The 16,806-nt window shown below is 40.5% G+C and overlaps 1 protein-coding gene across 2 annotated transcripts in view; it reads right to left on the minus strand.

Annotated features, from left to right (window-relative positions):
- The window catches only part of FRMD3 (FERM domain containing 3), a gene marked incomplete at its 5' end in the record, with an annotated part of 311,556 nt that overhangs the window by 20,059 nt on the left and 274,691 nt on the right, over nucleotides 1-16,806 (minus strand). The window contains one exon of one of the 2 annotated variants that reach the window (XM_082843149.1): nucleotides 10,510-10,636. The exons of the other annotated variant lie outside the window; for it this stretch is intronic. Coding sequence (XP_082699275.1) covers nucleotides 10,510-10,636 — 127 coding nt within the window. Of the gene's footprint in view, nucleotides 1-10,509; nucleotides 10,637-16,806 lie in introns of those variants that run through there. 2 annotated transcript variants of the gene reach the window in all.

Consider the following 16,806-nt stretch of genomic DNA (forward strand, 5'->3'; position numbering starts at 1 on the left):
TTATATGTTACGATCTTACCAAAGAAAATTAGGCTACATTGGCCTATTTCTAAGCAATATGTACATACAATCTATTGACAAGCAATATCATTTTATCAACACAGATTAGTTTTCTAACAAGTCCACTACTACAGAGTACAAGGGAAATTATAGTTGGTTATCCATATTAATTTTCTTTATATGATAGATGCTTAAAGTTTCCTACATGCCTTTTCTGATGAACTGGACAAGAATGTCCAAAGAGACCAGAAATGTTAAATTAGTGAGACAATCTACACTGTTTCATTAAATTTATTTTACTTCATCAGTACATGAGAAGCCTCCTAAATGTATTCACAAAGCTCAATGGCTAAAAACGTTTTTTAGAAGTGATATGACAATGCTTAAGGAAAAGGAAATAGCTTTCAAATTTCTATAATTTTGCAGCCCAATTAAAATTATATAATAGCTGAAAGTTTCTGACACATAGGAAATAATGTTAACTTATATTTTAGTAAATATAACTATTTTTATGCCATTATTATCATTATTCAACTTGAAGAAATACTTCATGAAGTGAAATAGCGAGAATCAAATGATGCTGAAGGAAAAGACTGGCCACTGGTGATGGACAGGCTGTGTGCCTGCTGTGTACAGTCAAGCAGGTTGTGCACTGCTCATTCCAGGCTTTGGCAAATGGCATCACTGGTCACCAGCATTCAGGTTCCCTCTGTGGCACCCCAAGTCTCACTCTGTGCTGGTACCCAACTATGGAATGCCCCCTAAACCTGTAGAGCAGGGACACAAAGAAAGCGGTACCACCACCTGGCAGGGAGGAGGGTATTTTAGAAAACTGTAGAGGCTTTTTTGGCGGTCACAATGATTCGCAGGGTCAGCATCATTTAGTGGGAGGGCGTCAAGGATGCCAGACATCAAAAAATGCATAGGATGGTCCCACAAAATAAAGAATTATTTTGCATCCTACATAACTTTTAGATGTCCTATTAAATATTATCCATGTTGGTGAGAAATCTATTTAGAATGATTTGAATCTAGAATCTACCTGTGTTTTACATTTAAACCTAAAGCATTTAGATGTGATTTTAACATATTTTGAATTTTTCAGGCATACGACCACTGGGTAAATTGAAGGTATCTTGCCAAGAGCTGTTTACATGTTGAGAACATCACATCACTGCTGTCCGAAATGGCTAAGGTGTCCAAGATGCCTACCTAGTAGCACACGTTCTTGCATCAGTTGAGTGGTGCCCATGTCCCCCCATTACATTCACAGAGGAGCCAGCACCCCATGCCTTCATTCTGCCTCCTGGTGAATCATGCTTAAGAAAAACCTTTGGAAAGACTTAACTATTTTATTATGAATTACTTCCAAGTTATCCTGTCATTACACTTAGAGCATTATTTTGACTTTTAAAGTTATGTGTAAGTAGACTGTGTTTTCTCTGAGTTTCATTTCAGGATGGTAGAGAGAACATTAAGATCTTTGTTACTGAATCTGAAGGGCACACTGAATCAAAGGATTGACAACCACTGCTCAAGAATACATGAAATTGTCACGTCTCTATGGAGTTCACATATTTGTTGCCTATTAACCAGAACCGTCCTTGCTGAGGTGGGCTAACTTCTGATTGATCTACTTATGTTGATCGGTGTAGCCATCCTGCCACTGGGAGGTGTGCTGTACTCTTGAATTGAGGATAGGGACAAGAAGAGTGAAGGAAAAATGGGAGAGAAGGAAGAGGTCATCACTCCACTTCTAGGAAATATGATGGAGTGGAAAGAACAGTGGCCTGGAATTCTGGGGACCTAGATTCAGTTCCACAGAACTCTGTGCCCTCCGACATGGCACTTCAGTTCTATGAGTCTTAGACTTTTTACCTGAAAAATGGACCACATCCCTTCCAGTCTAGGTCTCTCAAAAAAAGTCCCACTTGACACTATACATATACTTTCCCTGAAAGCACCAATCACCTGCATATAAGAAGCAGAGCTATTTCTCCTGTATCTGTTGAGAAACATTGTGGGAGAGGGGAAAAGACAAGAGCACTAAAATTTTTAATAAATTTTTACAGGGATAGATATTGTAAGCACATGATCATGTGATATTCATAAGAGGAGATGAGGAAACTGAGGCTCAGAGACGTTAAGTAACCTGCACAAGGTCATGACGCCAGGACACAACAGAGCAGGGGTTTGTACCCAAGCCTGCCTGACTCCAAAGCTTGTTCCAAACCACCATGTTTTCCTGAAGAGAAGGGGATCTGAGAGGCCCAGAAAGACCCTCACTTCTTAACTAAAGAGGAAGAGTCTTGTGTTATTGGCCAATTTCATTTGCTGAAACCACAGTATCATTATATGTAAGGTGATCACTTGTCCCTATTTGCCTGGTACAGTCCCATGGTATGCCTGTTTCCTAGCAGCATTATTAAAGTGCCCCTTTCACTCTCAAAAGGTTTGCCTAATAGATTTTATGGTCACCTAATTACGTGTTTATATGTCATACCTCCTGTGATTGTATCCTGGAAGCCAAAAAAAAAAAAAAAAAAATCACTTGCTGTTGTGGTATAACAAGTTCACTGTATTATGCATGTGCTATCAGTGCCCCAAATGTTTTCTATCCACGTTTAGCAGCATGCAGACTTCCAACTGTAGTAAGATGGTATGCCATTAAACTCCTGTGTGACTCCTTTATCTTCCCTTTGCTGGGGATAAAGTCTAATCCTTCAAGAGAAGTTCATGTCTCATGGGTTTAAAGAAAAGATCCTGAGAATGACATGTACTTTTTCAGATGAGGGTTTTCACTTTCAGGCATAGACACTGCAAAATATCTCACACTAGAAATGTTCCTGATGCCTCTGAATATCCTTGGGAAGCTGCCTGCTTGTTCTATTTAAAACCCATAAGAGTCATCCCAGTGACTCCGGAAAGTATAGACGAATGGAAACTTAGACACACACACACACACACACACACACACACACACACACACACACACACACACACACACACACACTTCACAGCAAATCCTAATGTTCTTCCTAGCCATGAACATCAATCTCACTTCTCCTTGTGGTCATCATCTACCAACCTCCTGGTCATGCCTCTAGAGTAGCTGAACATTTTGAAACCTTTGTCTTACCATTTTTTTGATTTCAATATCTAGAATTCAAGAGAATTCAGTCAATCCTTGTCCTCATATTGCAGAAGTCAACTGCCCCTTCCAGACCACTGAAATGGCTCTCACCAAGATATCCAATGATCACCATGTTGCTAAAGACAATGTGTGTTCTCTTCTGTCCTCCTACTGACCACTCTCCCTCTGTGACTTCACACTCTCTTGGTTTCCATCTCATGATTCTAAGCTACCTCTGTCTTTTCCACAGTCTTGTCACCTCTATTTGTGGTAGCTTCAGCTCTCTGCTCTTGTCACTCTGTACCCTCTCTCCCTTAGAGGAGTCTCAACCATATTCATGGCTCCACCATGCTACTGCAGCATTACTCAACACAGCTCTGCAGGTCACTTGTGTCCTTGCCCATTGTTCCTTGAAATTAGTTTGGGAAACTGTGCACACTATCACCTTTTGGACATTACTATTAAGGTTAAGAGTACAAGCTCTCATCAAAAATTATGGCTATCACTGTGGAAAACGATATGGAGATTCCTCAAAAAACTAAAAATAGAACTACCATATGACCCAGCAATTCCACTCCTGGGTATATATCAGAAAAAAACCAAAAACACTAATTCAAAAAGATATATGCACCCCAATGTTCACAACAACATTATTTACAATTGCCAAGATACGGAAGCAAACTAAGTGTCTACCAACAGATGAATGGATAAAGAAGATGTTGTGTATATATACAGTGGAATACTACTTAGCCATAAAGAAGGAAATTTTGCCATTGCAGCAACATGGATGGACTTGGAGGGCATTATGCTAAGTGAAATAAGTCAGACAGAGAAAGACAAATACTGTATAATATCACTTATATGTGGAATCTAAAAAACACAACAAACTAGCGAATATAACAAAAAAGAAGCAAACTCACAGAAAAAAACTATTGGTTACCAGTTGGGTGAGGGAAGAGGAAGGGGAAATACAGAAGTAGGGGATTGAAAGGTATAAACTATTAGGTATAAAATAAGCAACAAGGATATATTGTACAACACCAGGAATATAGCCAATATTGTACTTTTTCTTTTTAAAAAAAATTTATTGGAATATAGTTGATTTACAATGTTGTGTTAGTTTCAGATGTACAGCAAAGTGATTCACATATATATATATATATTTATATATACATATATATTCTTTTTAAAATTCTCTTCCATTACAGGTTATTATAAGGTATTGAGTATAGTTTCCTGTACTATACAGTACGTGTTTGTTGGTTATCTATTTTATATATAGTGGTGTGTATATTTTAATCCTAAACTCCTAATTTCTCACCCCCTTTCCCCTCTGGTAACCATAAATTCGATTTCTATATCTGAGTCTATTTCTGTTTTGTAAATAAGTTCATTAGTATCATTTTTTTAGATTCCACATACAAGCGATATCATATTTGTCTTTCTCTGTCTGGCTTACTTAGTATGATAATCTCTAGGTCCAGCCATGTTGCTGCAAATGGCATTATTTCATTCTTTTTTATAGCTGAGTAATGTTCCATTGTGTATATATACCACATCTTCTTTATCCATTCATCTGTCAATGGACACTTAGGTTGCTTCCATATCTTGGCTGCTGTAAATAGTGCTGCAATGAACACTGGGGTGCACATATCTTTTCAAAAAATGGTTTTCTTCAGATATATTTTATAATAACTATAAATGGAGTATAACCTTTAAAAATGGTGAATCACTATATTGTATACCCCTAACTTATATAATATTGTACAAAAACTATACTTCAAAAAGAGTCATGGCTATCATCAAAAAGACAAGTGATTACATGTGCTGGTGAGGATGTAGGGAAAAGGGAACTCCTGTGTACTGTTGGTGCAGCCACTATGGAAAACAGTATGGAGGGTCCCCCCCAAATTAAAAATAGAACTACCATATGATCTAACAATCCCCACTTCTGAGTATATATCCAAAGGAAATGAAAATAGGATCTTGAAGAGATACCTGCACTCCCATGTTCATTGCAGCATTATTCACAATAGCCAAGATATGGAAACAACCTAAATGGCCATCAATGGATGAATGGATAAAGAAGGCAGAAGATGTGGTACATGTACACAGTGGCATATTATTCAACCATAAGAAAGAAGAAAATCCTGCCATTTGTGACAACATGGATGGGCCTTGAGGGCATTATGTAGGTGAAATAAATCAGAGAAAGACAAATGCTCCACGGTACCACTTATATGTGGAATCTAAAATAAACAACAACAAAGAAAAGTCAAATTCATAGAAACAGAAAGTAGAAAAGTGGTCGCCATGGGCTAGGGGGTGGGAGAAACAGGGAAAGGGTGCAAACTTTCAGCTGTAAGATGAATAAGATTTGATGTTCTAATGTAAAACATGGTCATTATAGTTGATAACACTGTTTTATACAATTGAAATTTGCAAGAGAGTAGAACTCAAATGTTCTCACCAAAAAAAAAAAAAAAAAAAAAACCAACTGATAAATATGTGAGGTAATGAATGTGCTAATCAGTTAAGTAGGGGGAATCTTTTCACAATGTACATCAAATTGCCACAATATATACTTTAAATATCTTTCAATTTTATTTGTCCATTATACCTCAATAAAGCTGAAATTAAAAAGAATACAAGCTCTTAAATTATCTTTCTGTGTCTGAATCCTGGCCTTGTATTGTCATGTGACCTTGGACAAGTTACTTAATCGCTCTATTCAGTGAAATCTATAAAATGGAAAACTTCAGGCCATACCACATGTGGATACTGTGCACAGAGGAGACATGAACTAATGTGTGGGAAGTGGTTGGCTCACAGTAAACACTCAGTAACATTACTGTTTACCTATTAAAATGTCTGAGAGGTCCCAAAGAGAAGAAACCAGTTTTGCTTTATTTAACTCAATATTTCCCAAATTTATTTGACCAGAGAAGTTTGAACATGACTTAGTTTAGTTTGAGAGACACATGTTACTGAATCTCTGACCCATCTCACCTCAAAACCGTCCAATGAGCTGCAGACTCACCACACACCTGGATGTAGGCTCGTATCCTACATCCAGTCCGTATCTCCCACCCCAGACTTTCCCTCCTCTACCAGTTACTGTACAGTAAATGGCATCAACTTCTATCCACACCAGCAATCTAAGGGTTGGCCATGACTTCTCACTCACTGTTCACCCCATATCCGTCAGCAGCTGCTACAAACTCTGCCACCATGTTCACTTTCAAAGTGGTCCCTGCCTCTCCATCCCCCCCATGCTTACCACTTCTCAACTGCATGACAGCCACGGCCTCCTCACTGGTTTCCCTGACCTCAGTCTGGCTCCTTCTGAATTGTTGCCAGAACAATCGTTTTTAAATGCCTAATTGGTCAAATGAATCTGAGTCAGGCTGGGACCTGGGACCCTTTGCTGCAGTGCTTGCACCTGGACACACCTCTCCCCCAGCAACAAAATACAAAGAAGCTGTATGGGACTAAAATAACTGTGTGCATGTGCAGTTGGGGCAAATACTGGACCCAAAAGATACAGAGACCAAAAAACCCAACTGCCACTTTTGAAGAGCCTGGAGCAAAAACAGGGTGTCAGGAGCAAAAGCAAGGTACTGAGAATACCTCCTGCACACACCACCACCAGAGGGGTGGGCAAAACACCTAAGCCACCCCTCTGGCCTGACCCCTGCACACACCCCTACCCTCACCCCATATAAGGAGCAAGCTTGCCCCCCTCAGGGAGCCAGCAAGCAAGGGAACCTGTTGTTTGTTCTCGCTCCCCCCTGCCGCAGCAGGGGCCCCAATAAAGCCTTGCCTGAATTTCTTGTCTTGCCTCTAGTCAATTTCTATTGCTAGGGAAGGCCATGAACCCTGGTCGGTAACAAATCCTCTTCTTAAAAGGTTTTTCATGGCTTTCAGGATAAAACTTAAACTCCAGCTTAGTATAAAATGCACACCTCTACCCCACACATTTCCACCGTTCCTATCTATTTAGAGGTGCCCAAATGTGTTACGCTGTATCATGCCTCTGTGCCTTTGCACAGACTGTTGCCTCTCCCTGGAATGTCCTTCTGCACTCAGATGGCTCCTACTCGTTCTCTAAGACCTCATCTTTCACCTCCTCTCGGAAGGCTCTCCTACGTACATGCTTATCACACAGTTTCCATGGTTGACTCATTCATTTCTCTCCCAGATGATTCGTCTCAGCCAGTGATGGTAATTCCATTCTCTTGGCGGTCTCTGGTTTGGAAGTGGGTATGTGAGCCAACCCTGAGAATGAAAAACGAAGGGAAGAGTCGCCAGGGGGAGAGTGGTAGAGGGGGAAATTCTGACAAAGGTTTCTTGCTTCTAAGAAGAACATACTGGACAGATACAGACTTTCTCTTGACATTGTATGTGAAAGAGACACCAGGAATTCTGGCAGCCATCCTATGATGCTGACGGCAAATGGTCTGAGGGGGAGCTCTGGCCAACTGAGAAGAGCAGTGCAGAGAGAGAAAATGAACCTGGCTTCTCAATCCTGGAATCATCCCTGACTCTGGACTTGGTGTTGTCTTGGATAATAAATCACTTTATTATTTAAACCAGTGTTTGTTAGAGTTCCTTGCTGCTAATGTCATGCTAACTGATGCAGCTGTCACCATCTCATGGGTCTCTCTGTCATCACAATCAATCATCACACCAAAGTCAGGAACACGACACAAAACCCTCACTGAACTTCAGCGTCATCCTGGTGGACCTCAATAATGCAATATGATAAAGACAACAAAGAAGAAGTGTAAATACTAGAAAGGAAGGCACAAAACTGTCACTATTTCCAGGTGATAGTATCATCTACAAGAGAAGGCAAAGATTCGAATAAGCTAGGGGAATTAATCAGAAGTCAGTAAGGTGTTCAGATTCAAAACAGGTGATTTACTACACACAAGCAAAGACCATAAAAAATATGATAATGGAAAATCCCATTCAAAATAGCTAAACGCACAAATTAGAATAGCCACGTAATATCCAGGATATCCGTAAGAAATATGCCAAACTTGTGTGAGGACAACATTAAGACAGAGCTGAATAACCTAAAAGAAAATCTGAAAAAAATGAAGGAATATACCAGTGTTCCTGAATAGAAGTCAGTTATTTTGAAGATCTAGATCTCCTCTAATTAAACTAAAATTCACTACAATTTCAATATAAATCTCAACACATTTTCAGAAATGACAAATGGAGAAAGGGCACATGATTAATCAAGAAACTCTGGATAAAAAAAGATCCGTGAGGGGGAACTTGACCTGTCTGATGTCAAAACTATACTATAGTTAATAATGGAGCAGGAATACTAAAATATGCAATTCAGAAATATACCTTTGAAAATAATGAAAGGTTATGATAAATAACTTTGAGAAAAATCACTAACCAACTGGGAGAGGGAAAAAGTATATCCCTTCTTCATGTCAAACACACATAAAAATTCCAAAGAAGTTAACAGGTCAAATAAAAACAAATATTAGATCAAACCACATGAAATCACCATTTTTGTAGGTCAAAAGCAGTTGAGTATCAGCAATTTCACATAGTTCAAGCTAATGCATTAATTATGAGGATGAAAACACAGAAAACATGTTTATAATCTTGGAATGAGGGAAACTGACATAAAATAATAAAACTTAGAACATAGAAAAATTAAGTAATCTGCACATGCAGAAGCTGTCTGTGCATATGAAAAGTGCCTGTGCTACAAAGTTAACATTAAAATAAGTTAAAAGCCAAGAACAAATTATGAGGAAAGAAGTTAATACTTGTAAAAGGCATAAGATTAATATGCAGATTATAAAAGAATTCCCACAATCTATAAGGGAAGGACAAAAGAAAACAGAAATTCATAAAGTAAACAAATAATTCCCAGGAGAAATGCACGTGGACAATTATCCTTTGAAAAGATGCTCACCCTCACTAGGAAAAAGGAAAAGGCAAATTAAAACAATAAAATCTCTTTTTTTTTTTTCAGTCTTAGAAATTGGTCACATCAGGGTTAGTGCTTATGTGGGGAAGCAGCCATTTTCCTACTCACCTTGTTACTGAGTGTTAGTCTTTCAGAGGATAATTTATTTGCCCATTTCCATCAAAATTTAAAATGTGTATATCCTTCAACTTTTAAGAATCTGTCATAGAGAAATACTTGTATATGCACATTCATTGCAGCATGGTTACAGCTAATAAATAGGAAATATCAGTTTTCCAACAGTAATTTGGTGATTAAATAAATTATGGCATCTCCACACTACATGATATTATTCAGCCAATTTTTAAAAGGATACAGATTAGTATGTATCGATATGGAAAGTCCTTCAAGCCATATGATAAAGTGAAAAAAATGAATTGTAAAATAATACATATAGAACAATCCTATTTATGTAAAAAAATAATCCTATATCCATTCTACACATCAATGTGCATAGACTGGCTAATAATATGCATCTCCCTACCCCAGTCTGTCCCAGGGTCAAGGAAAACATTCTATAAAATTGTACTTTAAAAATCTTTTATAATAAGAACACATCATCTATTATCTATGTCATTATACAAATACAATTAATTTCATTTCAATTCACTTAGAAGTCAGTTCCACACATGTGCGTGTGGTATGGCCAATTCCAGACATTTCCCAGGATTTAAAAAATTTTAATCATTTGGTGAAAACCACATATACATATATAACAGCAGCTCCTTTCCTGCTGTAGGCTCTGATTTTTTAAAATTCCTATTTCAATTCCTATTTTCCCCCAAGGACCACAGAATCACACACAAAATACATTTTCAATGAAAAGGAAATTAGCAGAACATCAGTTTGATCCCAGTTCTTTAACTGCTACTGTATTTCAGGACGGCTCTACTTTGAAGATAAAGGGGAGTTTTGCCTCATCCAGGCAAGCACACTTGAAGATCTTAAACTTTGAACAAAAAAAGGAGGGAAGAGCATGTTTTGATCATCCAATCTGCCCTGTCTATGATCTTCAGTCATTCCTGGGCCATCTGGATTGAACACCCCACTGCTGCCTCCTTCCTAACGGGGCTACAACTGGCATGTAATTTATTAGCCTTTAGGATGACTTCATACCGTTTCACTTAATAGGAGGGCCAGGACCCCCACTTCAAGCCCTCCCATTTTCCCTCAGCGCTCGCTTGCTCACTCTCTCCTTCCTGCCTGCCTCTCTGCTTTTCTCCCTCCCTCTCTTTCTCATCCTTATCACAAACCTTTGACACTGGGGTCGCCTAGGCTTCTCTCCCAGCCACCGGCCCCCGCGGTGAGCCGGCAGCTGGAAAGCCCGCACTCTTCGCAGGCGCAGAGGAGAGCCCAGCGCCAGGGCACGTACCCGTGTTTCTGGCTGTGATCTTGGAACTGTGTCTCAGCAGACGGACAAACACGTTGCTGCTGCAGTGGTTCACCAACTGCAGGCGGAGACCCCTCCGAGTCTGGATCTTGACCAAGCATTTTGCCATTACTGGTTCTTCAATTCCCTCAGTCTCCTCCTCCTGTCATGGCCCAGGGCAGCTACCGCCAGCCATAGTGGCTTTGACCTTTCACTAACTGTCCATTCTGTTTTAAAGGACCGAGGCAGGGCGCACTGAATGAATCAAATGTCAGGCTCCTAATGCAGCCAACAGAAATAACTCAGGAGGGATCAGCATGGGGCCGGAGGAGGGAGGGGGCTGCTATTTTTAAACTCTCCACTCACTCCCCTAACAGACAATGAAATAATATGCATCTCCCTACCCCAGTCTGTCCTAAACCATCCAGGCCAGAGGACCCCAGCCAAATGCCCTACAGTGTCCTAACAATTGAATGTCCCCCCTAAAGATAAAAACGACAACTGGACAACTGGGCAATGGAGAACACCCCCTTGATTTCTTTTAAAGATAATTTGAATCTTTATTAAGTTCTAGAGCAGCGCTGTCCAGTAAAAATACAACGCAAGCCACATTAAAGAAGAAAGCATATGAAAAGTAAAAGAATAAATTAAAATTAATTTTAATAATGCTCTTTTAATTTTTTAAAATTTATTTATTTAATTTATTATTTTTGGCTGTATTGGGTCTTTGTTGCTGTGTGCAGGCTTTCTCTAGTTGCGGCGAGCGGGGGCTACTCTTCGTTGCGGTGCGCGGGCTTCTCATTGCAGTGGCTTCTCTTGTTGTGGAGCACGGGCTCTAGGCGCACGGGCTTCAGTAGTTGTGGCACGCAGGCTTCAGTATTTGTGGCTCACGGGCTCTAGAGCGCAGGCTCAGTAGTTGCGGCGCACGGGCTTAGCTGCTCGGCGGCATGTGGGATCTTCCCGGACCAGGGCTAGAACCCGTGTCCCCTGCATTGGCAGGCGGATTCTTAACCGCGGTGCTACCGGGGAAGCCCCAATAATGCTCTTTATTTGAAGCCAAGATATCCAAAATAGTATCATTCACTATATAACAATATCAAAATAATAAAAGTTTAGATACTTTTTTTCGTACTAAGTCTTTGAAGTTGGTGTACATTTGCACACTTACAGCATGTCTCCATTCAGACCAGCCACACTGCCAGTGCTCAGCAGCCACAGGGGCTGCCGTGTTAGACAGCACAGCTCTGGACAAATCGCTGAGCTCCTCACAGCATTATCTCTGTTCTCACAGGGATGCTAAAATTTTCTTCATTTTATAGAGAAGGAAACAACATCCTGGAAAAAGTAACTGCCCTGACCAAATTTATAGAGTTAGTAAGTGGCAAAGCCATGATTTGAACCTAAGCATCCAATTAACATCAGTTGATTAAGAAGACAGTCCCCCAGGAAGAGAGCTGTTACTGCCCCCACTTCTAACCACATGTGTTTTCAATGCAGGATCTAAATGTTACATTCTCTCTCTCAGGACTTTTGAAAGTCCTGCACTTGTACCTCTGAGGCATGAAATGTGCTTGCATCCCTTGAGAGTAAGTGCTCAGGGAGCAAAATGTTTTCAATGTTTTCAGAGTATTGAAAAATTCCTATATTTGAAAAAATTTCAACTGATTAACAACTGTGCCCCACATACTATCCTCCAGTTCTATTTCTTGGCTGGTATATTTTTCCCACTCTCATTTTTAGAAGAAAAAAAAAAAATCCTCCCATTATTTAATTATTCATGCATGCATTTTTCTACTTTAAATGGCTACTGAGGGCAAAAGATAATTTTCTAATAAAAATATTCTTTTCTTTCCCCTCTCCTGACAAAATAAACCATTATATGCAGGGCAGTCAGCTGAAATTCTGCATTGTTATACTTCACTGTGGGAATATAAATTGATTTAGCATTTCTGGAAAGAAGTTTAGAAAAATATATTGAGTTTTATAGGAGTGATATTCGTTGACTCAGAAATTCCACTTTTAGGAGTTTAGCCTGAGGAAATAATGAGGGACGTTGACAAAAATTTTTGGACGAAGGTTTTCATCAGAGTATCATTTATTGTAGCAAAAAGAAAAAAATAAATCTAAATTTCCAGTGGGAAAATGAGTAAATACATGTGATGGAATATTGTACATCCATTAAAATGTATGTTTAGGAGTTTAATGATGTGAGGGAGAGCTTGCAATGTATTGATAAGTGGAAAAAGCAGTTTATATAAGGAGTATGACCTCAACTATGTAAAAAATGTACATTACGGAACAGATTATAAATCTTGACAGGGGAGAAGGGTGGTAGCCAGTTGTGCACTGTGGGCTGAGGTCACCGCTAGAGACCTCCCAGGGGGCTCCCTCACCCTGCCCACTGGTTGTCAGTTCCAGGTATAGTAGGGCAGTTCCTACTCTCACGGCCATTAGTCAATTTCGAAACCCTACACTTGGAAGTTAAATACCCCTAAAAATTCACAAAATCTTCATGCCTTTGCAATTCCCCTTGTGATATAATTCTGAGCAGAATCCCCATATATAAAATAGACTGCACAGAGTGGGGCCCTGGGGTAGTGCTTGCTAGGTCTTGCCTCACTAGCCACCAACAGTGGTTCTTGAAGAACTACTGAAAATCTTTAGGATACTGGAAAACAAATCAGAAAATCCCCATCCCAGGTGAATCAATGCTGTGCAGTAACACAGATAAAAGATTTCAAAGATGAATGCGGGCTCATTTGCATAGCAGTAGACCAGGGCTCAGACATTGAGGAAACCTCCCTTTGCCTGTTTGGAGGGAATACAGATGAATCTGTGTGCTTATCATTATAAATTATAAAGACAACATGATGTGAACCTGAGGGCCCACTCTAAACAAACAGCCCTTCCAAAAAAACAAAACAAAACAAAAACAAACAACAACAAAAAAACCAAGAAAGCAAACTAAAAACCTGAAACAAAACCACCACCATACTTTATTTCTGTTCTTTTCCACCGGGAGAGTTATTCTCCGTTAATTCTCAAGCTTCAAATCTCACTATAGTTTTGAAGTGTCTCCTTCTTTCCTTTTATTAACTACTAGTCATAATATTTTGCATTTCGTGCATGTAAAATTGTTCCCTTTATTTTAGCTTGTTCCCACTCTTTGTGCTACTTTTCAGAGATCTTAAGTAGATTCTTTCACCCTCTTTCTTCTGGGGACCTTCAACTTTTATTCAGAGAGAGGGAACCTAGAAGGACCAGCATCCCATATTGTCCCATATTTCTCTCTACCTTGCCCTACTCTACCCAAAGGTGTGGCTACATTTCAAGAGGAAGAAGCAAAGGAAGGCAGAGATGCGGAGCCAACCCAAAGGATTCTGGGAGGAACTGCACAGGAGGCTTGTTTTCGTTTGAGGCACTGCGCTCACAGACTGATATCAACAGCACAACATTTGGGTGCCCTTGAATATCCTTCCTGTTTAGATTTGTCTGTTTGTTTGAAGAATCAGGAATGCATGTCTGGGCTTGACAAGAGGCTAAAGAAAACAGCGGATATGTGTGAAGAGGGGAATCGATTTTCCACAGTGAGATGTCAGAAACACTGATAAATCAGGCAGAAGGCACCGCCGAGGAAGAGAGTTCAATGGTAAGAGCAGTTCACGAGCCTGGATTTCATGTCTACTTTTGTGACAAACTTCCTGACACAGATTTGAGGCAAGCGAACAAGCTTGTCTCTGCTTTGTGGGTGACTGGGAGCTACTGGATGACTTGGAACCCTGGTGCATTTGAAAATGGAGACAATACTTCTCTCGTGGATGTTAGGACAAGGAAATGAGATCATGTATATCAACTGCCTTGCGTAGTGCTGGTTCCTGGTTGATGAACCAGAACTTACTAAGGAGTTACAGAAAGCAAGGTTTAAAGCACAAGCTCTGGGTTCTAATACCGGCTGTACCATTTATCTCTGACCTCAGTTTCCATGCCTGTAAAATGAGCATAGCAAAGGCAGGACCTACCTCCCAGGGCTGTTGTGAGGATTAATAGGTAATCCACGTGGCATGCTCAGATCAGTGCCCAGCACAGGTTACTCAAGAAAAATTAGTTGTTGTTTTTTTTTTTTTTTAACACATGCTCATTCTTTTCTCTCCTTTACTCAAGGGGAAGACAGTGAGGATTTTAAATCATCTGGATTTTCTTCCATCAACCATCTGTCTCTAACATTTCTAGTTACTTCTCCCCAAACAGTAGGGAAGCGGCATTGCAGGTTGTTAAGTTTACCTGACCAGCCCTGTAACCTTGGGAAAGCTACATAAGCTTGTTGAACTGTAGTTTTCTGCCTGTAGAATAGTACTTATGTTGGCACTTATGTAACTGAGTGCCTGATATGTAGCAGGCACAATAAATATCATGTACCTTAGTCGCTGTTTTGAAAACTCACAGATTTCACAGGTGTAGTGGATTTGGCCATTAGTTAAAAGAGTTATGGAGATTCACTGAAATTTTAGCTAACTACTAACTCCAATGAGAAAGATAATAAAAAGTTATTACATACGTTAAATGTTCTTCGTAATACACTTAGACATTAAGTACCAATTATTAAGAGTCCTGGGCACTATCACATATTATATTTATCATATGATAAAATATAATAATGATATAAAACATTTTAATACTATATTTGTGATACAATGGGTATATTCTTGGGTGTATAATAAGGAGGAATGGAAGCAGTTCCCAGCACCACTAAGTGACAGGGCTGTTCGGTCAGGTAGTCAATCATCTGCGTAATTCAATTTCCTCCTTCGTAAAGTGAGGCAACATTATCTGTTCTATCCATGTCAAGGAAGTGGTCATGAGGCTCAAATTATGATAACTCATGCGAAGAAAACTCTGAAAAGGTATAAGGTGCTTTGGCATATCAAATGCTCTTCCTTTTAGCGTCCCCCTTATTAGATGAAGCATTCACTGAGTGCTTCCTGCCTGTAAAATGAGAGCACTGCTCGGCGGGGCCAGGCATCACCATGCAGTGGTGGGAAAGAGGCCAAGAAACCCCTCTGGAGAATTACAGTTGCAGACAGAATAGAACAGAAATTAAACAGCACAGCTGGGCTCTCCTCGACATCATTGTGGGGAAGGAGAATGCTCTTCACAGGAACTTCATGGCTGTAGAGGATTCTAGCATAAGGGCTCATCCATCTGTTGCCCTGACCATCCCCTACACTGATAACTGTGGTATCTCTAGACAGGCAGCTTATGCGCGCCCAGACAGACAATGAGAGAGAGTCAGAGACAGAGAGAGAGACAGAGAGGTGGGAAGGCGGGCAGAATGTCACAGGGCCCTCTCTCCGTCCGCTCGGGCCACTGGTGATGATTTCTAGACGGGCAGAAAATACAGACAGAATGCTCCATCAGACACTGCCCTGTTCTCCCTTCCTGCCTCCCTGTGTCCTGTCCCTCACTTTTCGCCCCAACCTTTCAGTGTCAATATCTTTGAAATAAAACCTTAGGTGGTTGTCATTATTATTCTTATTATTTAAAAAAAGCACTATCTGCACAGTGTAGGAAAGTGGAGAACTACCAGAAGTTAGGAAATGGGTGGAGATCCCAACAGTCCCTCAAAAGCGACAGCCCAGAGAAAACTGCTGCTGAAATTTGCTCTATTTCCTACCAGACCTGCAGGAGCTTTAAGTTCAAAAGGGTTGCAAATATAGTTAAAATGTTTGCAAGCTGGTGAGGTCTAGAGAAGCCATAATTGAGTATGAAATGTTAACCTCAAAGCCTAAAATACCAATGTGTTGTGCTGTATGTCATTCTGTGTAATGTTTTTTTTTTGTTTTTTTTTTTTTTGCGATATGTGGGCCTCTCACTGTTGTGGCCTCTCCCGCCGCGGAGCACAGGCTCCGGACGCGCAGGCTCCGCGGCCATGGCTCACGGGCCCAGCCGCTCCGCGGCATGTGGGATCTTCCGGGACCGGGGCACGAACCCGTGTCCCCTGCATCGGCAGGCGGACTCTCAACCACTGCGCCACCAGGGAAGCCGTGTGTGATGTTTTGAGCTAAAAATTTTAAAACTGAATTTTTTCTTCAGGGTCTGACTTTCTGAGTGCTATTTACCAAGATCTGAGCAAGCCTCAGTGTGCCTGCTCTTCACCTCCTTCCTTCTCTGACAGAGTGTCCATGAAAGGCTGCTTTAGAAGATGCTCCATAAGGACAGACAAGCCTGCATCCAGGTGGGCCGGTTCACAGACTGGTTGGCTAGTCATTCATTCATCCAACAGATACTCCCTGAGCACCTTCA

The sequence above is a fragment of the Leucopleurus acutus genome (assembly GCF_964270905.1).
Source record: "Leucopleurus acutus genome assembly, chromosome: 7".
NCBI lineage: Eukaryota > Metazoa > Chordata > Mammalia > Artiodactyla > Delphinidae > Leucopleurus > Leucopleurus acutus.